General features: G+C 29.1%; 2 protein-coding genes, 1 long non-coding RNA gene and 1 pseudogene across 4 annotated transcripts; all 4 read left to right on the top strand.

Annotated features, from left to right (window-relative positions):
• The first annotated feature begins 1074 nt into the window (after positions 1 to 1074).
• Positions 1075 to 5484, top strand: LOC101257752 (apyrase-like; annotated as a pseudogene).
• Positions 5485 to 8289: 2805 nt separating this feature from the next.
• On the top strand, positions 8290 to 10096 carry LOC138340664 (uncharacterized). The gene is made up of 2 exons (XR_011213383.1): positions 8290 to 9651; positions 9728 to 10096. It is a non-coding gene; the product is annotated as an uncharacterized lncRNA (long non-coding RNA).
• A 2123-nt stretch (positions 10097 to 12219) lies between these two features.
• LOC101258050 (apyrase) lies at positions 12220 to 18493 on the top strand. The gene is made up of 10 exons (XM_004252932.5): positions 12220 to 12271; positions 12654 to 12930; positions 13623 to 13751; positions 14256 to 14312; positions 14675 to 14767; positions 15179 to 15381; positions 16409 to 16500; positions 16891 to 17105; positions 17771 to 17960; positions 18190 to 18493. The coding sequence occupies exons 2-10, from the start codon at positions 12685 to 12687 to the stop codon at positions 18327 to 18329; spliced, it is 1365 nt and encodes a 454-aa protein (XP_004252980.1). The 5' UTR covers positions 12220 to 12271; positions 12654 to 12684; the 3' UTR covers positions 18330 to 18493.
• A 1693-nt stretch (positions 18494 to 20186) lies between these two features.
• LOC101258349 (uncharacterized) lies at positions 20187 to 24223 on the top strand. Of its 2 annotated transcripts, XM_004252933.5 has the most exons (9): positions 20187 to 20425; positions 21087 to 21149; positions 21548 to 21614; positions 21822 to 21922; positions 22295 to 22339; positions 22422 to 22727; positions 22825 to 22927; positions 23676 to 23754; positions 23955 to 24223. In XM_004252933.5, the coding sequence occupies exons 1-9, from the start codon at positions 20264 to 20266 to the stop codon at positions 24010 to 24012; spliced, it is 984 nt and encodes a 327-aa protein (XP_004252981.2). In that variant the 5' UTR covers positions 20187 to 20263; the 3' UTR covers positions 24013 to 24223. The 2 variants fall into 2 exon arrangements, with proteins under 2 accessions (XP_004252981.2, XP_019067114.1); XM_019211569.3 differs by lacking the exon at positions 23955 to 24223 and having other exon boundaries at positions 23676 to 23864.
• Positions 24224 to 24415: the final 192 nt, after the last annotated feature.

The raw sequence follows: 24415 nt of genomic DNA, 5'->3' as shown, positions 1-24415 counted from the left end.
AATTATAATTATCGATCGGATACACATGATACATGCTTTGTATTATAAAAACAAATCCTAAGCAGTGTGCATGTGATATTAAATGTACGGTATGTAACTAATAATATCAAAATATAGTACGAAATAAATTGTTAAATTTGATGACAGCTGGTAAGTAATATTTTAAATTGATACTGCATATTTAGATATTTTAATTTAAAATTAATTGTCGATTAAATATTTTAATTTGTCGTGTAATTTAGTGCTAAAGTGACACATAATTATTATCGAAGGTATCAAGATAATTGTATAAGTTAAAGTAATTTAACTGACATGTAGGGTAATTAATTAATGTTGAAATGGTAAGTATGCACTTAAACTTTCAAAATACATATTTAAATATTTTAACTTGATTTCAACTGATAACTTAATATTTCAACTTGTTTTCGATTATTGTGTCATATGAACACTCAATGGTGAAATAACACATAAAAGATATCGAGATGATCGTTACTAACACGCACAGTAAAAATAAGTTAAGAATATCTAGAAATGCAAAATCAAATTAAGATATATTAGTTGTCAATAACATAGAAGTTCCTTATCATATCATCAAAGTTAACCTATTGCAATAATAGATAACTATATCCCCTTAATTTTGATATATATTAACTTACCATAATTAGTTGTGTAAATATCATAATCATAAAAAGTAGTGTTTATCTATGTCTATCCTAAGTAATGTAAGTAAAATTATAGTAGTATTTATTTCAAAAGAATTTATATTCTTTAAAATAAAATATTTAAAAGCAAGTAATACCTATTCAAGTTTTGATGTGAATCTAATAAAGAAAACCAAAAAGTATCAATTCACTTAGTTTTTTTTTCTTTAATAGATGATATGATATGAACTAAAAGATTTGATCTTATTGGAATGACAAAACAATAATATCATGAAAATTAAAATAATTTTATTGTATGATATTAATATCACATGTATCCATGACTTACTCTTCTTTGGATATATATATATATATATTAATATATGTGAGTCTATATAAGAGCACAAAATGTACCATTTGATTCACCATCTTCACCCCACAATATAAGGGTATCTCTCTCCCTCTCCCTTAATTTCTCTCTAGGTTATCTTTTCATGTTCGGAGTTACTTCGTTCCTATTTTTTGCTTTTTTTTCTGGTATGCCGCGTTGTCATTGTCTGATTTTTGATTATCTGATCACACTCGATATCGTGTACATCTCGATTAGTTTTATAAAATTTTTTATATATATTTTATGAATATTGTCCATCAAAACTTAAATAAAAAAGAAATTAATTGCTTCGTGTCTTCCCTCTTTAAGTCATATTTAGCTAGTTGTACGAGGAAGTCACTAATTTATTTTTAAAATTTAGGATTTCATCGAAATTTAGCTCACCAATAATGTTTTCAATAACTTTTTTCTTGGAAATTTCTGTCAAATTTTAACTAGACGTTCATCAGAAAATCTTTAATTTAAATATGTTGGCAAAGTAGAGAACATAACATTATCAATGTAATTTAATTTGTTATAGCAGATTAAGTACTTACCATTGATTTTATACTATCAATCAATACATAGATTTTTATATATTTATATAACTTGTTTATTTTATTTTTTTTCATGCAGAAAATTAAATCTCTTCAAATAGAGGGGCAAAATGTTGAACCAAAATAGTCATTTTATATTGTCAATTTTGACAATATTTTTGGTTTTGCCCCTAAGTTTATTATCCAAAAATGTGAATGGTCAAATTCCATTAAGAAGACATTTATTAAGTCATGAATCAGAACATTATGCAGTAATATTTGATGCTGGAAGTACTGGAAGTAGAGTTCATGTTTTTCGATTTGATCAAAATTAGGACTTCTTCCTATTGGTAATGTGATATTGAGTTTTTCATGCAGGTATGTATATATATATATATTTTTTTTTTTTACAAGTTTTTATTTGTGATAAACTGTGAATATTATCTTTGAAATATCAAAATATATGACTAGACATACTATTATGGATCTTTAAGTTATATATCGTATCTGTAAATAGTTTTGATATCTATCTATACAATTTACTAGAGCAGATAGAAGTCAGTTTTCTCGTTGTTTTTTAACTCAGGCACATTTTTTATTCTAGATAATCTCCTCGAAAAGACTATCACGGTTTCCGAACAAATGCAATATATAGCTTGTTGTATTCCCTCCGTCCATTTTTATTTGTCGTGTTGCGTTTTTTGAAAGTCAATTTGACTAATTTTTAAAGTTGAATTAGATTACATTCGATACTTTAGACAAAAAAATTTAGATATTCAAAAACTATATGAAGAGTACTATAAATTGCAATTTTTTGATATGATGAAAAAATACTTTTTAAAATGTTATTCAAAGTTATTATAGTTTGATTCTAACAATAGAAATCATGACAACTAAAAGTGGAGAGAGAGCGCATTAATTTTTTTAAATGATAAAGGGATTAAGAAACATTAAATGATAGAGGTAATTTTACCAAATTACCCTTATTAAATATAAGTCATCTAAATATTGAGAAATGAACAGTATTTAATAGCAAAAGTAGATTAAAATAGACTCAAAACAATAAATTATTTATTGATTTAATAAACTGGATAAATATTGTTAAACATCTCGAAATAGCAAAATGGACAAAGAAAAATGAATAGAGGGAGTAGTATAATATTATCTTTTTCTAGAATTCATAAAGTCGAAATTTCAAATATATCTTTTACTTATAATATTAAATCTTATGATATGATTTTAATTAATTTTATCTTGATTTTGTAGACAAATCCAGGATTAAGTTCATATGAAACAGATCCAAAGGCTGCAGCCAATTCACTAGAGCCACTTTTAGATGAAGCTGAAGGAGTTGTTCCTAAAGAATTACAAGATGAAACCCCCTTAGAGCTTGGGGTTAGTATTAATTAATTAATTAATTAATTGATGATTAATATTAATTATTAAACATATGTTAAAATGAGTTATTAATTTTATTTTCTGATGTGAATTATTTAAATGATATAGGCAACAGCAGGTTTGAGGATGTTAAAAGGGGATGCAGCTGAAAAAATTCTACAAGCAGTAAATATATTATTAACTTTAAAAAATTATTTTTATTTAAATTAGAAAAAATTAGTCCTCTTTTTATTACTTTATTAACTAAATTATAAATTGAAATTTGTTTTAAATTAACAAATAATATCACGAATGAGTCTATTCTCTAATAAAAATGACATAGATAAACCAAACTTTAATCAGACGACATAGCTAAGTCTTTTCTCAAATTAAAGCTCGATAAAATATTTGATCATTTTTCCTTTATTTAATCATGAACTTTTGATTTTTTTGTATATTTTTTTATTAATAGGTTGCAGTGAATTATTTATTGGGAAATTTGGGCAAAAATTATAAAAGTACAACAGCAACAATTGATATTGGTGGTGGTTCAATCCAAATGGCCTGTGCTATATCAAATGAACAATTTGCAAATGCTCCTAAAAATGTGGAAGGAGAACCTTATGTTCTACAAAAGCATCTCATGTCAAAAGATTATAACCTCTATGTACATAGGTTTGTTTTCTCCTATTTATATTTTTTCCATTCGATATTCGATATTTGTTACAGTAATAATTCTGAATTCGACATAAATTTTATATTTGCGTGACATATAAAAATAATCTATTCAAATTCTAGTAAATCAGTAAGTACAAATTAGAATTGTGATCCAGTATCAGATTCTAGTAACTCAGTAAGTAAAAATTAGAATTGTGATCCAGTACCAATAAATTAAAAATACTGACCCTACCAATATATGTTGCTTTAATTTGATGGTATTTAATTCACCACATGAATATTGTTTCAATTAAGCTTTTAATGTATTTTATAATCATAACATATTGATTATATTTTAATGTATATATATATATGTAGTTATTTGAACTATGGACAACTAGCTGGTAGAGCTGAAATTTTCAAGGCTTCAAGAAATGAAAGTAATCCTTGTGCTTTGGAAGGATTCGAAGGTACGTATATATTATAAACCAAAAGTCATAAGTTTGTAATTAATTTCGATTCGATCAGACTTATAACCAATATGAAATGTTAATTATATAATATGATTTTATAGGTTACTATTCATATGGAGGAGTGGATTACAAAGTAAAAGCACCAAAAAAAGGTAGTAGCTTGAAGAAATGTAGGAACTTAACTAGACAAGCACTTAGAATTAAAGCTCAATGCAAAAACAAGAATTGCACCTTCAATGGAGTGTGGAATGGTGGTGGTGGTGATGGACAAAAGACTATTCATGCTTCATCATTCTTTTATTATATTGGTGCTCAGGTAATAATTATTTTTTATGTATATATACGGTAAAAATTTAATGTGTGAATTAGCATGATTAAAGACATAATTATCCCTTAAAACTTTTTCCACATCTTTTCCATCATATATGGAGAACAGGGACGGAGCTATCTTGTAGGAAGGGGGTTCAACCATACCCCCTCCATCGGAACATTATATTATTTATACATGGTTAAATAATTTTACATGTACACATAATAGATGTCGAACACCCTTCAGCTACTTCATGTGTCTATTTCTACAGATTTTGAACCCTATTATTAAAAATCCTGGCTCCACCTCTGATGAAGGGAGTAAACAATTTTGTATTTTCTGTATTTTTAATACAACAAATCAAACACAGCATAAAAACGGTACAACTAGGACGACAAACATTGCAAATACTTGTATTACTAATACACAACACTGAACACTATTCTTATATACCCTATCAAACATTAATACATATGTACATTATCATTAATTTTTGTCTATAATTTAATTATAAGATAATTGAGTTTTGGTGTTTAATCTTGCAATGTAGGTTGGCATTGTTGATACCAAATTTCCATCTGTCCTAGCAAAGCCAATTCAATATTTAAATGCAGCTAAAGTTGCTTGCAAAACAAAAGCAACAGATGTAAAATCAGTATTTCCACAAACTCAAGATAAAAATGTCCCATACTTATGCATGGACTTGGTATATCAATACACTTTGCTTGTTGATGGATTTGGTAAGTATTTTTCGTACATCGTCTAACGTTTGAAATAACTTATACCAAAATTTTAGATTACGATCTAATATTTTCTCGTAAGATTTTCAGTTTGCTCAAAAAAGATTCGAACAATTACATTTTATTCATGTTTGTTTGGACAGGACTAAATCCATACAAAGATATTACTGTGATGAATAAGGTGCAATACAAAAGTTACCAAATTAAAGCAGCATGGCCATTGGGATGTGCTATTGACTTAGTTTCTTCAACTTCAAACAAGATTAGGGTTTCATCATCTTAAATGTTATTGTTGTGTCAATTAATGTAACAATAATGTCATGCCTTTGTTTTGTGTGTGTGTGTTTTTTTAAATCTTGTACTTGTATTAGTGGGAAACTTGAGGGCTTTGAGTTTATATTTAATATCTTTTCCGATACTTAAAATTGTGTAGTCTGATTAGCCTGAATTCACGTCACTTATAATCCAGTAAAGAGAGAATTTGAAAAACGTTCTATTAAGACATTTTTAATATTAGAGCTCGAAATAAAAATATATAATCAAGAGGGAAAGATCATATGGGTCCCACTCTTAATTATTTAATATCTTTTTTTTTGTCTCAAACTATTTAAATATTAAAAAGGAAATACATAATAAAGCTTTTGAGATTAATGGGGAAAAGGGTCAAATATGCCCCTAAACTATTTGAAAAGGTTTAGATATACCCTCCGTTTAAAGTTTGGTCCATTTATACCCTCGCCATCCAACTTTTGGTCTATATATGCCCTTTTGGACGTTAGTTGGCCAACTCGGAATATCCAACTCATTTTACTTTTATTTAAATGCCAAATGGATATTCCACGTCATTTTTATGTATCATCCCTTGACATTTATATTCAAGGGAAAAGGGTCAAATATGCCCCTAAACTATTCGAAAGGTCTAGATATACCCCCGTTTAAAGTTTGGTCCATTTATACCCTCACGTCCAACTTTTGGTCTACATATGCCCTTATGGGTGTTAGTTGGTCAACTCAAAATATCCAACTCAATTTACTTTTTTTTAAATGCCAAATGGGATTTCACATCATTTATATATATTATTACTTGACATTTATATTAAAAGAGAAAGGGGTCACTTATGCCCTAACTATCCGACCCAATTTTAAAACACATATACGACCGTCTTTTAAATGGTTCAATTATGCCCCTAATCCGACTCATATATGTGTGAATTATTTTGTTATTTACATCATCATCGCCTGCTGCAGCTTGCAGTTGTGTCTGTAACGTTGTTGCGGTGAATTCCTCTGCTCTAGCCCTTACCTGCCAGATTTGCGCCTCCAGCTCTACGTTGCGCCTAAACGCTTTTCAAACCTCGACTTCCTTTTCCTTTAGTTGTCGTGCCATTGATTCCTCGGCAGTTTCAATCAGAGCACGATAGTGTTCGCCATTTAAATGGTTCAATTATGCCCTAATCCGACCCATATAGGGTACTTAAAAAAAAGGGTCAGGTTGTATAGATTACTTAAAAGACGGGTCATATATGTGTTTTAAAATTAGGTCGGATAGTTAGGGGCATAAAAGGCCCCTTTCTCTTTTAATATAAATGTCAAGTAATAATATATAAAAATGATGTGGAAAATCCATTTGACATTTAAAGAAAAGTAAAATGAGTTGGATATCTCGAATTGACCAACTAACATCCATAAGGGCATATGTAGACCAAAAGTTTGGACGCGAGGGTATAAATTAACCAAACTTTAAACGGGGGTATATCTAGACCTTTTGAATAGTTTAGGGGCATATTTGACCCTTTTCCCTTGAATATAAATGTCAAGTGATAATAATAAAAATGACGTGGAAAATCCATTTGACATTTTTGAATAAAAATAAAATGAGTTGGATATTCTGAGTTGGCCAACTAACGCTCAAAAGTGCATATGTAGACCAAAAGTTGGACGGCGAGGGTATAAATGGACCAATCTTTAAACGGAGGGTATATCTAAACCTTTTCAAATAGTTTAGGGGCATATTTGACCCTTCTCCCTTTAATAATTTAAATTTGTCAAAGTGGTATGTATTTAATAATTTAAATTTGTAGAAGTGGTAGGTGGAATGAATGACAATTATTGCATTACAAATTAAATTAGAGGGTATGCATTTATCACGTGTTATTAAAATATAGGGAAAATACCCAAGTACCCTTCAACCTATGCTCGAAATCCCAGAGACATACTTATACTATACTAAGGTCCTATTACCTCCCTGAACTTATTTAATATGTTATTTTCTACCCCTTTTTAGCCTACGTGGCACTAGTTCAAAAAAAAAAAGTCAACAATCGTTGGGCCCACAAGATATTGCCACGTAAGCTAAAAAGGGGTAAAAAATTATTAATAAAATAAGTTCAGGGAAGTAATAGGACCTTAGTATAGTATAAGTGTGTCTATGAAATTTCGGGCATAGGTTGAAGAGGTACTTGGGCATTATCCCTAAAATATAACTAAGTAAACTTAATATTGCTTTGAGTTTTAAATAACCTTTCAATTGGTAATAAAATGTTTATTTAACAATATGTATATAAATTTTCAACTTGTGATGAGTGAATCTAATATAGAAAACAACACAATAAATCATATCATTAGCAATTATTTAATATGAAAGGCAGTAGTCACCAATGCAATAATTCTGTATGTTTTTTCTTTAATAGATAGAAAATGAAAGCTTTGATCTTATAAGTTTATAATCGAAAAATGACAAATCAATCATATTATAAAAATCTATAATAATCTTCATGATTGGGACATCAAATCATTTTATTATATTTTATTGAATAATATATAGTACTACTCCTCCGTCTAATAATCTTCATCATATTACTTGATCACTAACTAAAAATATCTGTTTCATATTACTTGATCACTTACTAATTAAATTAAGATATAACTATTATTTTTTCTCATTTTACCCTATAATAAATATGGTCTTGGAAGTTTAAACAAAACTTGAAAATTTAAAAAAAAAAGGAATAATTACTAGAATATACACCTTTAGTTTATATATTCACCATATTTCCCTACTATTTTTAAAAAATACAAAAATCCCTATTTCTCCCCAAATCAAAAACTACCGATACATTATTTTTTAGAATTCCAAACCATACATTTCACCCCTAAATTTACTCCTCTATTTACTTCACAATCTTATCCTTCAATAACCAAACCCAATTTTCACTCCTAAATTTTCTCCGCCATATTTTCAACCGTTCCATCTTCTTAATTTTGAATTTCAAACTTGTTCTCTCTCTCCCATATTCTCCTCAACCAATTTCAAAGTTCGAAATAGATAAATTTTCATCTTCAAATTTTTTTCTTTCTTTTTTTCTTTCTAATACTTCATGGATCATCCGTCATTTAGTATTGCGATTACCCAAATAGTTACATTAAACACTAATTAAATCTCTATTTGTGAAGAATCTAAAGTGCAGAAAACGAGTCTAAGAGCTTGCAATAATCTTCTAAAGTTTCAAGAAATTTAAAAAAAAAACACCCAAGAAGAGAGGTAGAAAGAATGTCGTCTCCATTTCCAGATCTGCACCACCATCAGTATATTTTTTTTTGTAATTTTTGTATTCACATGTAATGAGTTTTGTGTAATAGTAGAAACATTTTTCTAAATAATTTTTTTTATATATATTATTCTTCATTTGATACACAAAACTCTAAATTTTGGTATATTTTGATTATTCTTACGACTAATGTATCAAGAAGTTAAAATGAAAAAAAAACAAGTTATAACTGTTGATATTTATCATTAATTTACAAATGTTGATTTTATGTATCATTCATCTTACTAGATAAAGCATATTTGGTCATTTTTTTGTTGTGAAAAGTGTATGAAAGTTTAAAGTTCAAATTAGAGGATTACATGTATGTATCAGAACAACATAATGTTTCATCAGTTGGCTTATTGTTTCTATTAAATATCAATTTGACTGATTTATAATCTGTAGTTACAATTATGTATCAAGTACAATTTTACTTTTTTTTTGGTATCATATTAAAACTTATTATTTCTATTAAGTATCAATTTGACTGATCTATAATTTATAGTTAGAATTATGTATCAATTACAATTTACATTTTTATGTATCATATTAAAGCTTATTATTTCTATTAAGTATAAATTTGACTGATTTATAATCTGTAGTTAGAATTATGTATCAAGTACAGTTTTACATTTTTATGTATTATATTAAAGCTTATTATTTATATTAAGTATCAACATCATTTTTTTCAATTGCAGAATATGAATTATGTAGTTAAATAGATGCAAAACATTCCTTTAAGTTTGACTCTATTTACAATTGAATATCTCAAGAGACTTAGCTTTGTTAATAGGGGATAAGGGTATCCAATTATTTATGGTAGTGGGTTATTTGAAAAGACAGAGAGAACTGATTGGACAACTTTGAACGCATATAAAGACAAGAAAATCGAAGAACTTTTGGGTCCGCAATATTCGTTTGATGTGGAGTTTGCTCAAGATATCTCAAAAGCGATAGCCTGTCAGTATTGTATCATTTTTTCTCTATTATTTTTGTATCTAATTCATTCTTATCATTAATCTTCTTGTTTTTGTAGTGATTGTGAAATGTTAGCTGCATTTGCGGAATTTTTGAATGACGAAATCAACATGTGAGATAATAGTTTTGACATGACTATCTTCGCAAAAGATATGTTGTTGTTATGGAAGTATGATCTCAACAAGGCCAATTTTGGATATGTTAGCGACAATGATGATCCTCCAAGATTGAAGAATGACTTAAAATCAGCAGATGAAAATGAACTTGTTAATGTAGGCTAGTTAGTTTTCTGTGTTCCTGTTCACAGACATATGTTGATGCTTATTTGTATTTTGGAGATCAATAGTGTATTGGAGTGTTTATTACCCTTACAATAATATAGTATTAAATTTGGAAGAGTTAAAATTGTTTATTTTCGATTTTGATTTTCTGTTTAGTTCAGTTAGGAATTCAGAAAATTATATATCCAAAAAGTATGATAATAATGACGTTATTGTATGAGATATCTATGATAATAGTTACATTAATGAAATTTTATCACTAAAAATATCACATTAATGTATCTGATATTTTTTATACATATCATTAGAATTTTGTAAATAATTATTATGTACATGATACAAAAATGATTACCAAATAACAAATTTGTTTGTATCACAAATCGTGATATTATATTTTACACTAGATACATGCTAGTTATTTTTTAAAAAATTAAATATATTTTGTACAAATCACAACAATTGATATATTAAGTAATATGATTTATCAAGAAAGAATTTTATATATATTACACACAATAATTTGGTCTTCTAATATGAAAATTTATTAAGTATCTAAACATGTGATACTATATTGCTAAACTTAATACAATTAGTAAATATTTTGCGTTTTGTTTCTTATACCTTTGGGTAAAAATCTCAGCAATTAACACAAATTAAATTTTGGATGTAAACGTTATAAAAATTAAAGTATCAGATACATAAATATAAAATTAACTTTTGACAACTTTTAACAAATAAAAATTATAGAACATATTGATAAACGTTTCAATTCAATTTATTGTACCAAAATCTCTGTGTAACAGTGTTAACAAATGCTACACTTTGAGAATTATTAAACATGAAATATCCATGATACTCCGAAAACATAATCATCAAGAATTTTTTTTAAAAAAAAAGTACATGTTCTTCTATTGTAACCTTCTTGTCCAATTGTCCACAACAATTTGTGTTTGCGATTAGCTTTTCATCTGCATTTTTCTTTCCTTTTTTCCTTGATCTACCAGACCTTTTTTTGTATCTTGGTGGCAAGACAACCTCTTTCAAAACACTTTTCAGAATTGTCCAATCACTTTTGTCCGGCTTGGCTAATGCAACAGGTTTATTTCTACGTACAACTTCACTCCCATATCATTCCTAATTATCATCGGAGATGAATTACCTTCTATAATATATCGTATGATAACATTTTTTTTTCAATTATCAATATTCAATTCAATTGCAATGGCTGAAATAAGATTCATATATAAAATATTTTCCCCAATCACTATCCAATCACTTTTGTATCGCTCGTATCTAACCTCACTCTCTCATATTCCTGAATGCCTTAACAAGATTGGAATATTCATAACGAATCTTCACAAAATCGCCTTCAAAGAAAATTATAAACCTCGTTTCTGAAACTTTTTTGGGAGAAACAAAGATAAACAATTCTAATTCTCTTAGTATTTTATATTGACTAAAACTGTTTGAAACAAATAAATTAAGGCGTAATTTAGGGGATTAGTAACGATAGCGACTTTTAGGGGTTTAGTAAAAATTTCAATTTTTAATCCTCACCTTACGCATTACACTGTTAAACCTAAACCAAATATAATGTATCATACATCATAATATGTATCTGAAACTTACTAAAAATATGGGATTTTTTGTAATTTATAAAAGAGTAGGGATAGAAGGTAATTTATATTTTACACTATGTGATTTGTATAATTTTTACAAAAAAAAAATCAACAAATTAATTAATATGAACATAAGGCACAATAGTAAAATATTCATCAATTTATTAATGATTTTTGGGATAATGCCCAAGTACCCCTCAACCTATGCTCGAAATCCAGAGACACACTTATACTAGACTAAGGTCCTATTACCCCCCTGAACTTATTTTATTAATAATTTTTTACTCCTTTTCGACCTACATGGCACTATCTTGTGGGCCCAATGATGACTGATCTTTTTTTTCAAACTAGTGCCACGTAGGCAAAAAAGAGGTAGAAAATTACTTATAAAATAAGTTCAGAGGGTAAAAGAACCTTAGTATAGTATAAGTGTGTCTCTGAGATTTCGGGCATAAGTTGAGGGGATACTTGGATATTTTCCCATGATTTTTTAATTATAATGTAAAATAAAAAGTGTCCATCTAATACGGAAGGAAGAGAGTTACTAGTATCACATGTTACATGAGTAAGTTTTCTTTGGATTTTTATTATATTTATAATTTATAATTTATAATTTACAATATATATGAAATGAGGCTATATAAGAGAGCACAACATGAACCATATTGCTTCATCACCTTCACCCCCCAAAAGCATATAAAGGCATCTCTCTCCTCTCCTTTTTTCTTTTTTTACGATATTCTTTTTATTACTATTACGATGTTTGAGTCAGTTTATACATACTTAAGCTTGTTTTACAAAGCACTTGCTATATTTCACCAATTTTCGTCAGAAAAATTGGTTCATCGAAACATTTTCCAAATCTTTTTCTTTGATTAAACGTTCAAAATTAACGATTTTCTGATAGTCTAATATACATATATGTGTATCATGTTCACATCAATCAATTCTTATTAAAGACAATAACCTAAAATTACCTTTTAAGTAATCTGATTCTATTAATATTATCGCACCATTAAAAATACATAGAATTTTTTTAATATATATTTATATAACTTGTTTAATTATTTTTTTCTTCATGCAGAAAATTAAATCTCTTCAAATAGAGGGGCAAAATGTTGACCAAAAATAGTCATTTTATATTGTCAATTTTGACAATATTTTTTGTTTTGCCCCTAAGTTTATTATCCAAAAATGTGAATGGTCAAATTCCATTAAGAAGACATTTATTAAGTCATGAATCAGAACATTATGCAGTAATATTTGATGCTGGAAGTACTGGAAGTAGAGTTCATGTTTTTCGATTTGATCAAAAATTAGGACTTCTTCCTATTGGCAACAATATTGAGTATTTTATGGCGGTATGTATGTAATTTTATTTTATTTTTACTATACTACATTTAATGCATAAAATACGCGGTCGTTAGTTTTGAATGAGTTTAAAAATTAAATTTTATAGTTAGTTTTGAATGAGTTTAAAATTTAAATTTTGTATATCATAATTCATACGAATAAATAATTTTTATACTATCAGTGTAATTTATAACTTGTTGTTTATGGTGGTTTACTTACTATTCATCATGAAGTTAGGTCCACTTATATTTATCTTTTAGGCAAGATCATGTAATATTTCATGAAAAGTTTCTATATAGTTTGTGTATATAAGTTAAATCGAGAATTAGTGATAACTGGTGGACTCAATTAGTTTATGGAAGAATCGTGATTATTACTTGAATGGTTTAAAATATGAAAAGTAAATATACGAAGATTGAGTCAAATAAAATTTAATATTTATAATATATACATAAAAATACTAATTTTAACTTGTATAATATATAGTGTGGTTTTTAGTCTTATGGGTCGGGGTTCGAATGAAACTCCTAAACCCTACCTAGATATGTCCTTGGACTTGATCACTCAGAGATAGATATCTAATTATCGATTCAATTAAATCGTAATAGTAGCTTTGAACACCCACCCACCCATCCACCCCACGCCCCTTTTGAAATTTTATATAATAATTAATTTAATTAATTTTATCTTGATTTTGTAGACCGAACCAGGGTTAAGTTCATATGCAGAAGATCCAAAGACTGCAGCCAATTCACTAGAGCCACTTTTAGATGGAGCTAAAGGAGTTGTTCCTCAAGAATTGCAATCTCAAACACCTTTAGAACTTGGGGTTAGTATAGATATATATATATTTTACACTATCAGATTATTTAGAACGCGAAAAAGGTCATATATTAAATAATATCATAAAAGGAGATAATAATCGAAAGTCTTACGAAAATAACTACTTATATATAATCGTTCATAACAAGTGAAACCAATATATATGAAGAAAGATAGATCATTTCACGCTGTCGTATGATCGCAATATAAGTTAAAATTCCTATAACATAATATACAATCGCATATTAGTTAAATCCTATTAACATAATATACAATTGTATTATCATGTAATAGAAGTATATAAGTAGATTCGACTTCTTTTTTATGTGAGATTTTCTATAAAAAATTTAAATTTAGTCAGATTATAATGGAGGTGTAAAAAAGAGACAAAAAGTACTATATTATAATATAGAATTACTTTATCATTTTGATTTAGTTTATAATAAATGAGACTTTTGATTAACCTTTTAATTATTGTTTTTCTTTGTGTGAATTATTTAAATGATTACAGGCAACAGCAGGTCTTAGGATGTTAAAAGGGGATGCAGCTGAAAAAATTCTACAAGCAGTATATTATTAACTTGAAGAAAATAAAATACTTTTATTATTTTAATAAAAAAGATAATTAATCTTCCTTTTACTCCCTCCGTCCAGAAATATTTGTCATGTTATAATTTTTAAAGGTAAATTATATCACATTAATTCGATATTTTAAACCAAAAAAATTAGATATTCTAAAACTATATGAAAAGTATTATAAATTATAATTTTTTTCATATTAATATGATGAAAAATTGCATCTTAAAATATTAGTCAAAGTTTTTATAGTTTGACTCTAAAAATAAAAATCATGACAAACAATACCGGACGGAGGGAGTACTGCTTTATTAATTTATTCATTTTTGTTGTTATTTTTCAATTTTTTAAAAGGTGAGAAATTTAGTGAAGAATCAAAGCACTTTCCATAGCAAAGATCAATGGGTGACTATTCTTGATGGAACTCAAGAAGGCTCTTATATGTGGGTAAGTTGTTTAAACTAAAAATAATTATTGTTATATTAGTCATCTATTAAAAATCTACAATATATATATATATATATATATATACATATATATATATATATATATATATATATATATATATTGTTTACTAAAAATAAATAGTAAATCTGATAGATTATTTGTGTAAAGATTTTTGACTTTTTAATGTGTCTCTTAGTATACCCAAAAGCCATAAGAATATTTTAAATAAATATAATATAATAATTACATGTAACTCTCATTTTTTTTTTCTTTACTAAAAAATATTGATCTTTAAAAAATTAAACATAAAATATTCATAGTGTAGGGTAAGTAAAGGATGTCAATTGATTAAAATCCTTTTTATTTTCTATCTAATTTTGGTTTGTTTGGTATTTTATTATTTATTAATAGGCTGCAATAAATTATTTATTGGGAAATTTGGGCAAAGATTATAAAAGTACAACAGCAACAATTGATCTTGGTGGTGGTTCAGTCCAAATGGCATATGCTATATCAAATGAACAATTTGCAAATGCTCCTAAAAATGAGGATGGAGAACCTTATGTTCAACAAAAACATCTTATGTCAAAAGATTATAACCTCTATGTACATAGGTTTGTTTTTTTCCTCCTTTTCTATTTCGCTCGATATCTGATACTCATTTTTGTAAAGGTACGTGGAATCATCGTAATAATATTACGTGTTTGACATGAGAACTGATTAACTTTAACTCAAACAGTTTATATACGTGAAATATTCGCTTTGCGAGGACAGAGTCACAGTGATGGAAGTATTGACCAAACTAAGCCGTTATATAAAACATTTCATCAAAATAATATGTTTTTTTAAAATTTTACAAAACTAGTATAAACATATTTCACAGTAACATTTTAGGATATATTATATTTTTTAAAAGATGACGGCGTTAGATTGATGTACGTTACTCATAGTAACGTTTTACTCCTAAAATATTACTGTGAGTAACGTTTTACTCATAAAACGTTACTGAAAAAAACATTTTAGGAGTAAAACGTCATTCACAGTAACGTATATCAACCTAACGCTGTTAGTTCTTAAATAATGAAATATACCCTAAAACGTTACTGTGAAATACGTTTATACTAATTTTGTAAAACTTTGAAAAAATATATCATTTTGATAAATTGTTTTATATAATAACTTAGTTTGGTAAAAAAAAATCACAGTGATGGCTATTTTGGTTTAATATGTAAAAATAACCTATTCAAAACCAAGTAACACTACATAAAAAAATTAATTTTTATCGACATTAATTAATTCATGTAATTGGATCCATGTTGCTATTGACATTAATTACATTTTATAAAGAGTGTTAATTGTCTTTTAAAAATGTATTTAGTGGCAATCAAGTTATTGCCGTTTAAGATCATTTTTGATATAGTACACTGTAAGCAAAAATAATTAAGGTCGAGAACCAATAAATAAAAAAATTTGGCTCAATCTAGGCTATTTAAGTCTCGATTAATCCAGATTCGTGTCATGTAAAATTCATCTATAAATTAAAGGGAAAAGTGTAACTTAAAATAATTAAATAATTAAGATTTTATTGTATTTAATAATTATAATATATTAATTATGTTTATTTTTAATGTATATATGCAGTTATTTGAACTATGGACAATTAGCAGGTCGAGCTGAGATTTTCAAGGCTTCAAGAAATGAAAGTAATCCTTGTGCTTTGGAAGGATATGATGGTATATATATATATATACCTCTAGTCTCATATTAAATTCTAATTAATTACTAATCTTCACCACAAATTATATTTTGTTCAAAATATTTATAATAATACAAGAAATAATTATATTATATAATAATACGCTAAATCATAATGTTAGTGTATATGACTTAAATATATATGTACGTTAACAAAGACTTAAGTATCTCTATATGTAGGGTGTTTGATCAAACTTATAAATAATTTTAAACTTATGTATTAGTTAAAACTCAAATCAATCAAAAGTTATAAGTTGACCGATCCTGATTGTATTTTTTCAATTGTAAAATGATTTATTATCAATTTCATCAATTTTTTTTTATCTGAACACGTAACTGCTTATTTTAGAAATCGTTTTTTTTTTAAGGTTATTATTCATATGGAGGAGTGGATTACAAAGTAAAAGCACCAAAAAAAGGTAGTAGCTTGAAGAAATGTAGGAACTTAACTAGACAAGCACTTAGAATTAAAGCTCAATGCAAAAACAAGAATTGCACCTTCAATGGAGTGTGGAATGGTGGTGGTGGTGATGGACAAAAAAATATTCATGCTTCATCATTTTTTTATGATATTGGTGCTCAGGTAATAATTATTTTTTTATGTATATATGCAACAATTTAGAAAAAATGTTACTATACTAAAAAAAAATAAAAAAGAATTTAGCGACGGATAAATTTCGTAGCGAAACAGCTTAATTCTATTTAGTGATAACAGATTAACGTTAGATTTTTTGTTAGCTATAAGCGCGATGAACTAGCAACAAAGTTCATAGCTGATTTCAAATACTTTTTAAGTAGTGCATGTTAGGAATGAAAGAAGAATTTTTTTTTTTTATAATAATTCATCAAATTTGGTGGAGGTCATATTTATCATTTAGAGTTGGGGGAGGGGTCGTTATAGTGACTATAACGAGCTATTTCAGACAATATTATAAGGGTTTGTTATCATCTTATTAACTTTTTTAATTTCAACTTATCATCGACAGTGTCAAATAGTAATTGTCAATTGTTATAATATTTATATTAATTTTGTATACAGTCTGTATAGAATTTCAAACTCAATAATGACAACTAAAAACAAGGGTCACACTCATCATAGGGCTTGACCATAACACTTTACGACACGAGCTTAACATCTAATCATGTATCAGAAATGTCGAATAGTAGTTGTCAATTGTTATAATATTTATATTAATTTTGTATATAGTATGTATCATCACTTTTTGGGTGTTGAATTTTGCATTGTAGGTTGGCATTGTTGACACCAAATTTCCATCTGCCCTAGCAAAGCCAATTCAATACTTAAATGCAGCTAAAGTTGCTTGCCAAACAAATGTAGCAGACATAAAATCTGTATTCCCAAAAACTCAAGATAGAAATATCCCATACTTGTGTATGGATTTGATATATGAGTACACTTTGCTTGTTGATGGATTCGGTAAGTATATATTTTCGAATTCAAACTTATATACACTGACCAGACGTTTCCCTAGAAAGACATCTAGGTTATTCAACTAAAGGTCAATATAGTGCTTTTGGTTTCTCTGTTATTGTGATATCTGACTAAGCGTACTATTAAGACTTTAGTAAGTTAAATTGTGTTCTCTCGATCCTTTCGATACATATACTTACCCCCCCCCCCACCCCACCCCTCTTTTTTTGGGCAGGACTAAATCCACACAAAGAAATAACAGTGATACATGATGTGCAATACAAAAATTATCTAGTTGGAGCAGCATGGCCATTGGGATGTGCTATTGACTTAGTTTCTTCAACTTCAAACAAGATTAGAGTTGCATCATCTTAATGTGTTGTTATGTCAATCAATTGTATCAATAATGACTCATGCCCTTTGCTTTGTTGTTTTTTTCTTATATTGTCTTTAATTAATGGGAATTACATCCAAATTGTGAACAATTTGTCTCTTAATTAGAGCATATGATAGTCAAGTTGTCACGATTTGAATCGTAATATTATGAGTTTAAAGTTTTAGCAACTTCATATTTGTTCAATTGGACCTTTTTGGTTCCTTTGTTGATTATTTATAAAAAAAAAAGAAATTAAAAATATATATTTTAGTATATAATTAAATAATATGGAAATTTTTACATATAGCCACTCAAAAATAGCTTAATTATACTTCATAAATATAGTTTGTTCGTTACGATTCATAGCTAAATGTGATAGGGAGGAAAGAGGCGATCGAGATTTGGAGAGGGAAAAGAGAGAGGCGAGTGAGAGAGGACAGAGAGTGGAGATCATAGGTAACTTGTACATGTATATTGGTGAGATAATTGCATATATCTAATTACCATGTATATGTATCAATGCATGTATTAGTATATCTGCATAAAGTTTGAATTCGTATACACGAGTCGAGTCAAAACACTTATATTTGTACATTCAATCTCTCTCTAGCATTATACAAGCACAAATTATACATTGCATTTGCATAATTTGTATTTGTAATAAGTGAGAGAGAGACAAAAGAAAACTGGGCAGAGAAATATTAATATTTATATAATTATATGTGCATAGGATGGACATATGTATTTTGTATTTTGTATATACAATTTCTCTCGCTTTATACAAACACAAACACAATTTATACATTACTGCTTGTATAAAGAAAGAGATAGATTGACAGAAGAGAATCGAGAGAGAGATTTGGCAGGGAGAGGAGAGTCAATTGAGAGATGAATGAAAAAGATGAGAGTGACAATCGAGATTTTAGAGAATGGAGAGAGAGAGAGGAAAAGAGGAGAGTGACAAGAGAGAGAATGTAATTATAGCTAGACGTAAATTTTGAATTGTAATTAATGCAAACTGTATCTATATTAACTAATATATATTTACATAACCGTGTAATTTTTCCTATATAATATCTAGGGCAACTTTCACATATAACAAACAAAAAATTCATATTTGTATGCTATAGCAAACTTTGCATAATCGCGCTCCATAGCAAACATAAAACAGTATAATTTGCTATACATATACAATTGTATAATTCGCTGACCTAAATTGTATAATTCGCTGGCCTAAATTGTATAATTCGCTGGCCTATTTCGCTGCAATTGTATAATTTGTTTTGCATACAATTGAATCGAATTAAAATGTATGTATATTGCATAATTATAAGTGTATAGTAAGAAGATATATGTTTTTCTCGCTTTATACAAAAACAGAAACACAATATATACAATTTTGTTGTATAAAGCTAGAGAAAATTGTATTTCACTGCAATTGTATAATTCGTTGGCCTTTTTCTCTGCAATATTTGAAGTAAAATGTTTGTAAATTGTACAATTAATTGTATAACACGAAGATATACATTTTTGCATGTGTATATACAATTTTCTCTCGCTTTATACAAAACAAAACAGAATTATACACTTTTGTGTATAAAGCGAGAGAGGCGAGCGAAAATAGAGAGTGGCGAGCGAGATTTTTGGGAGAGAGACGCTGATAAATTTTAGCTAATGTTTGCTATGGAACACAATTAAATCAAACCCTAGCTATTCCATTTAATTTACGTTATTAGTTTGCTATTATATACAATTTTCCCTAATATCTAACTTCGACCATATAAAAGTTCAAATAATAAGCCCGTCGACAAAACAAAAGCCCAATAAGTAAGGCCCGTATATATATATCTTGGCCCGTTTAGAAAAATAGCTATTGCTTCACCATCAGTTGCCGTCTTCAACACTGAAAACTCGAGCTTGAAGCTTTTTAGCTATGGAGGCGAACACATCAGCTACTGGACGACCCGACCCATTTCGTCTATTTGATGAAAAATCCCAATCTGGGTTTGGATTCGGATTCGGGTCCGGATTTGTTGATGGCCCAGAAAAGCCTCTTCCACCACCTCCTCCTTCTGTTGAAGTACTTCCATCACAGGTATTTTTGTGAAACTTTTTGTTTATCTTTAACTAATATTTAAAGTTAAGTTGGATTAAATTGCTATGAGAAAGTAATATAAGTTGCAATTATTCTCATGTTGATATGATGAAGGAGAATACATTTAAAAATATTGGTGAAAAAGTTCACATAGTTTGAATCTCGAGAAGTGAAATGTGAATTAATTTTTCTTTTTAATATATTGAAAACTCGTATTGTTACTCCCTTGTCTGATTTTGACTTGCCACTTAACTTTAGAAGATATATACGATTTTCGAATTTTGTAGTCTTTAACTAAATATATGTAGGATGTACTGTATTGTCCTTTAATCAAGTGGTCTTTAACTAAATTTATGTAGGATGATGTATCCTCGTGTCATGTAATCTTGTGGTGTTAAACATGCAACGTGAAAGTTGAATGTACCATTCTGTCCTTTAGTCTTGCGGTTTAAGCATGTCACCTGAAAGTTGGAATCAAGTAGTGGTCAAAAAAAGAAAGTGACATTCTATTTGAAACGAGGGGAGTGCTTATTTTTTACGTTTATTTTATTTAGTATGATCGTGATGTGAAATGAGTTTACATGAAGAAGTTGAGATTCATATAGCTGACCCCAACTTGTTTGGGACTGAGGCATAGTTATTGTTATTGTTGTTGGAGTAGGTTTCATCAAATGTGGAGTTCAATGTGGAGCCTATAGATTTGGATGGCCTTACTTTGCTTAAGGTAAGATTAGTTCTATGATACCATTTTTCAGTGTTTGGTTACTTTCAATTGTGAAAATATTTTTCTCAAAAAACAATTTTTTTAATAAGTTGAGTCATTTTTCTGTAAAAAGATTCTAGCTTTTACTTCAATTAGCTTGTTTAGATCAACTTTTTTAGATATACTTGTGAACCTGCTAATAGATATCATCATAATAACACTGTACTTATACTCTGCACAATGTCTTTTACAAGTACCAAATGTTACTTGCTTTTGTAACCAAACAAACACTTATGATTTTGTGCCTATGATTTCCTAAGGTAAAACAGTTTCCCCGGAAACCATTTTTCACGGAAGAAAGGAATGATTTAGTTTAAGTTATGTTTAGTTGCCTTAACTGGTGGTTAATTCTTTTCTAGGGAAGGGTCAGTACAAAGGAGGTATTTGGGTTGTCTAATTCAGATTTAATCCCCGGAAAATATGAAGGTATGTAACAATTTAGTTCTCCATTTTGTCTCCTTCATGCTCATATACCTCAACATGAATTATGTGAACTTTATTAAGTTGAATGTCCTTTATATAGGAGTATTCTCATTCTTTTTACAGATGTTGTAGCACTTACTGATCACTAATTAGAATGTGAAGTGCACCTAGATGACTGATATTCTCATTTATGTTATTCTCATTTCGCAGGGGGGCTGAAATTGTGGGAAGGTTCATTAGATTTAGTGAAGACTCTAAGCTCTGAGATGCAAAGCGGCAAATTATCATTGACTGGAAAAAGAGTTTTAGAGGTGGGCTCCTAATGTGGAGGTGAAATCTTTGATCTTGTATGCTATGCCTAGAGACTGCTAATCCTAACTTATTAAATCCACCCTTAGCTTCGACTTTTTTCATTATGTCCGATTTTTTATGCTCGTTAAGCATACTAAAGTTCTTTTTCTGTTGACAACTTTTGCATCCGCTAAATAAATCACATGCTTTTTCCAAAGAAAGAGCTATTGATAGGTGATTCTCTTTTATAGTTGTGCAAGTTTGTATCGACTATGATCACTTTAAGTTTTTGTTGAATACTTGAGGGATTTCCAACTAACCTTGACTCAATACTTTATTCTTGTAATTATCTTCCGTTATAATCTTGTTTACTCTCTTTCATTTGTTTTCAGCTTGGTTGTGGTCATGGTCTTCCTGGGATCTTTGCATGCCTAAAGGTACATAAATGCCTTAACTGATTTTTGATTAATTGTCTCATCATCGTCCTCTTGATCAAGATTTTTTCTTTCGTTGTACTAGGGTGCTCGTGCTGTACACTTTCAGGACTTCAATGCTGAGGTGCTGCAATGCCTAACAATTCCAAATGTCAATGCCAATATTCAACAGAACTTGTCGGCCACAGACGACAATAGCAGCCCGGAAGTTCGCTTCTTTGCAAGTGATTGGAATGAAGCTCATCTGATTCTTCCTCATGTACTTGCTGATGATGATGGCACAAAAAACGACCAAACAGTTGATCAGGCTGCTGGTTATGATATAATTCTCATGGCAGAGACAGTTTACTCAATTTCTACTCTACCGAGTCTGTACAAACTTATTAAAAAGGTTTGTTTTGGTTGAAATTTTAATTTTAGTTCTATTGGTGAATCTCCTCGCGTCTGAGCTATTGCTTTTGTTCCTTCCTTTTTCCTTTTCTGTGCAGTGCTTATGTAGTCCTCATGGAATTTTATATCTAGCTGCAAAGAAGCATTATTTTGGTGTCGGTGGTGGATCAAGGCGATTTATTTCGATTGTGGAGAAAGACGGTGCACTACTCTGTCTACTTTTACTCTTATTCCTAGAGAAGTGGCATTAATGTACTTCCTACTGCATTTTCCATTGTGAACTGGATAGTTGTCCTCTAAAGCTGTAGAATTATGAACTGGTTATCAGTCTCTTTTTTCTTTTTTGGTGATCATCGTGCTCTTCTCTTTTGAGCCCAGGTTCTATCGGAAACAGTCTCCTTACGCCCAAAGGCCATAAAGTCTGCGGGCATCCTATCCTCCCTGGACCCCATTTGTGGGGATTACACTGGGTATATTGTTGTTGTTTGAGGATCATTATGCTTTATCGGTCATGCCATGAGGTGCAGCGGGAGTAGAGGCTTGTTTCTACTCCTCCTGTCCCCGAGTGCCTTGACTAACAATGCTTCTCATGTCTTGTCTCACTCCGATGACTGCTTTTTAGGGTTAATGAGTTAGACATATTTTATCATATGATCCATCAAACGCCTAGTTTCCTATAGAAAGAGCTCGATACTCCGCTGCATCCTTTTCTTTCTAGAATCACATGAGCGACTAGCGCTCTTGGATTAGCACGAGGATTTCCAGTTGCTACATGCTGTTAGTGTCCAGTCCGGTTAGTGAGATCAATTTAATAGCTTCATATCGCTGTTACATGCACTATCCTTCTGATCATTGTTCATATTTCAGTCATCGTTGCTTTTAACCCTTTTTGTTATTTCCAGTTGATGTTTTAAGAGAATACTCATGAGTTTCTTGTTTTCTTCATCAGGTGTTCTAGCAGCTTCTCTCGTTTCCGAGGTTACTGATGGTTCCTCGAATGTTCGAGAAGTCTGGAAGCTTTACTTCAGGTGAAGTATAGTTCTAATTTCATCTCTGTAAAATGAGGAAAATAGATGAATCAAATTGTGATGTTTCAGCCATTGTTTAAGCATTGCTTGCAGTTGTCTTCTTCTTTCTACGTGACTTCTTCACTATCGTATTTCCTTTTCTTACTGATTTTGTGAGTCGAGGGTCTATCAAAAGCAACTTCTTTGTATTCACATCGTAGGGGTAGGGTATGTGTGCACACTACCTTCCGCAAACCTCACTATCATGGCCTCATCTAGTCACGCTATGACGTGTGCATAAGCAAGCATGTCCTAACATTCGTTGACAAAATGCTGCAATCTTCTTCCTTTATCGTGGTTTGAGACGGACTATGTGAATGAGCTCCATATATATGATTTTTTGAATATTTTGTTTGAACGATATATCAATCATGAAAAAATATATATATAACTGAAAAATTGATTTTGATATATAATATTTTGTTTTTTATATTGATCCTCAGCAATAGCAAGAGATCGTTTTAAGTACTTTAGTTTGGTGTTTATGAAAATTTTGTGGATTGTAATATTTTTATCATATTAATATTTAAGAGTCATATTAGGAATAAAATGTTTTACGTGTTGTGGATTATATGTATATAGTAATTATATATTTAAATTTTAATCGAATTTTAAAATTTGG

This window comes from Solanum lycopersicum, chromosome 12 (genome assembly GCF_036512215.1).
Source record: "Solanum lycopersicum chromosome 12, SLM_r2.1".
NCBI lineage: Eukaryota > Viridiplantae > Streptophyta > Magnoliopsida > Solanales > Solanaceae > Solanum > Solanum lycopersicum.
The sequence above is the reverse complement of the archived record's forward strand: the minus strand, read 5'-3'. Positions and strand labels throughout refer to the sequence as shown.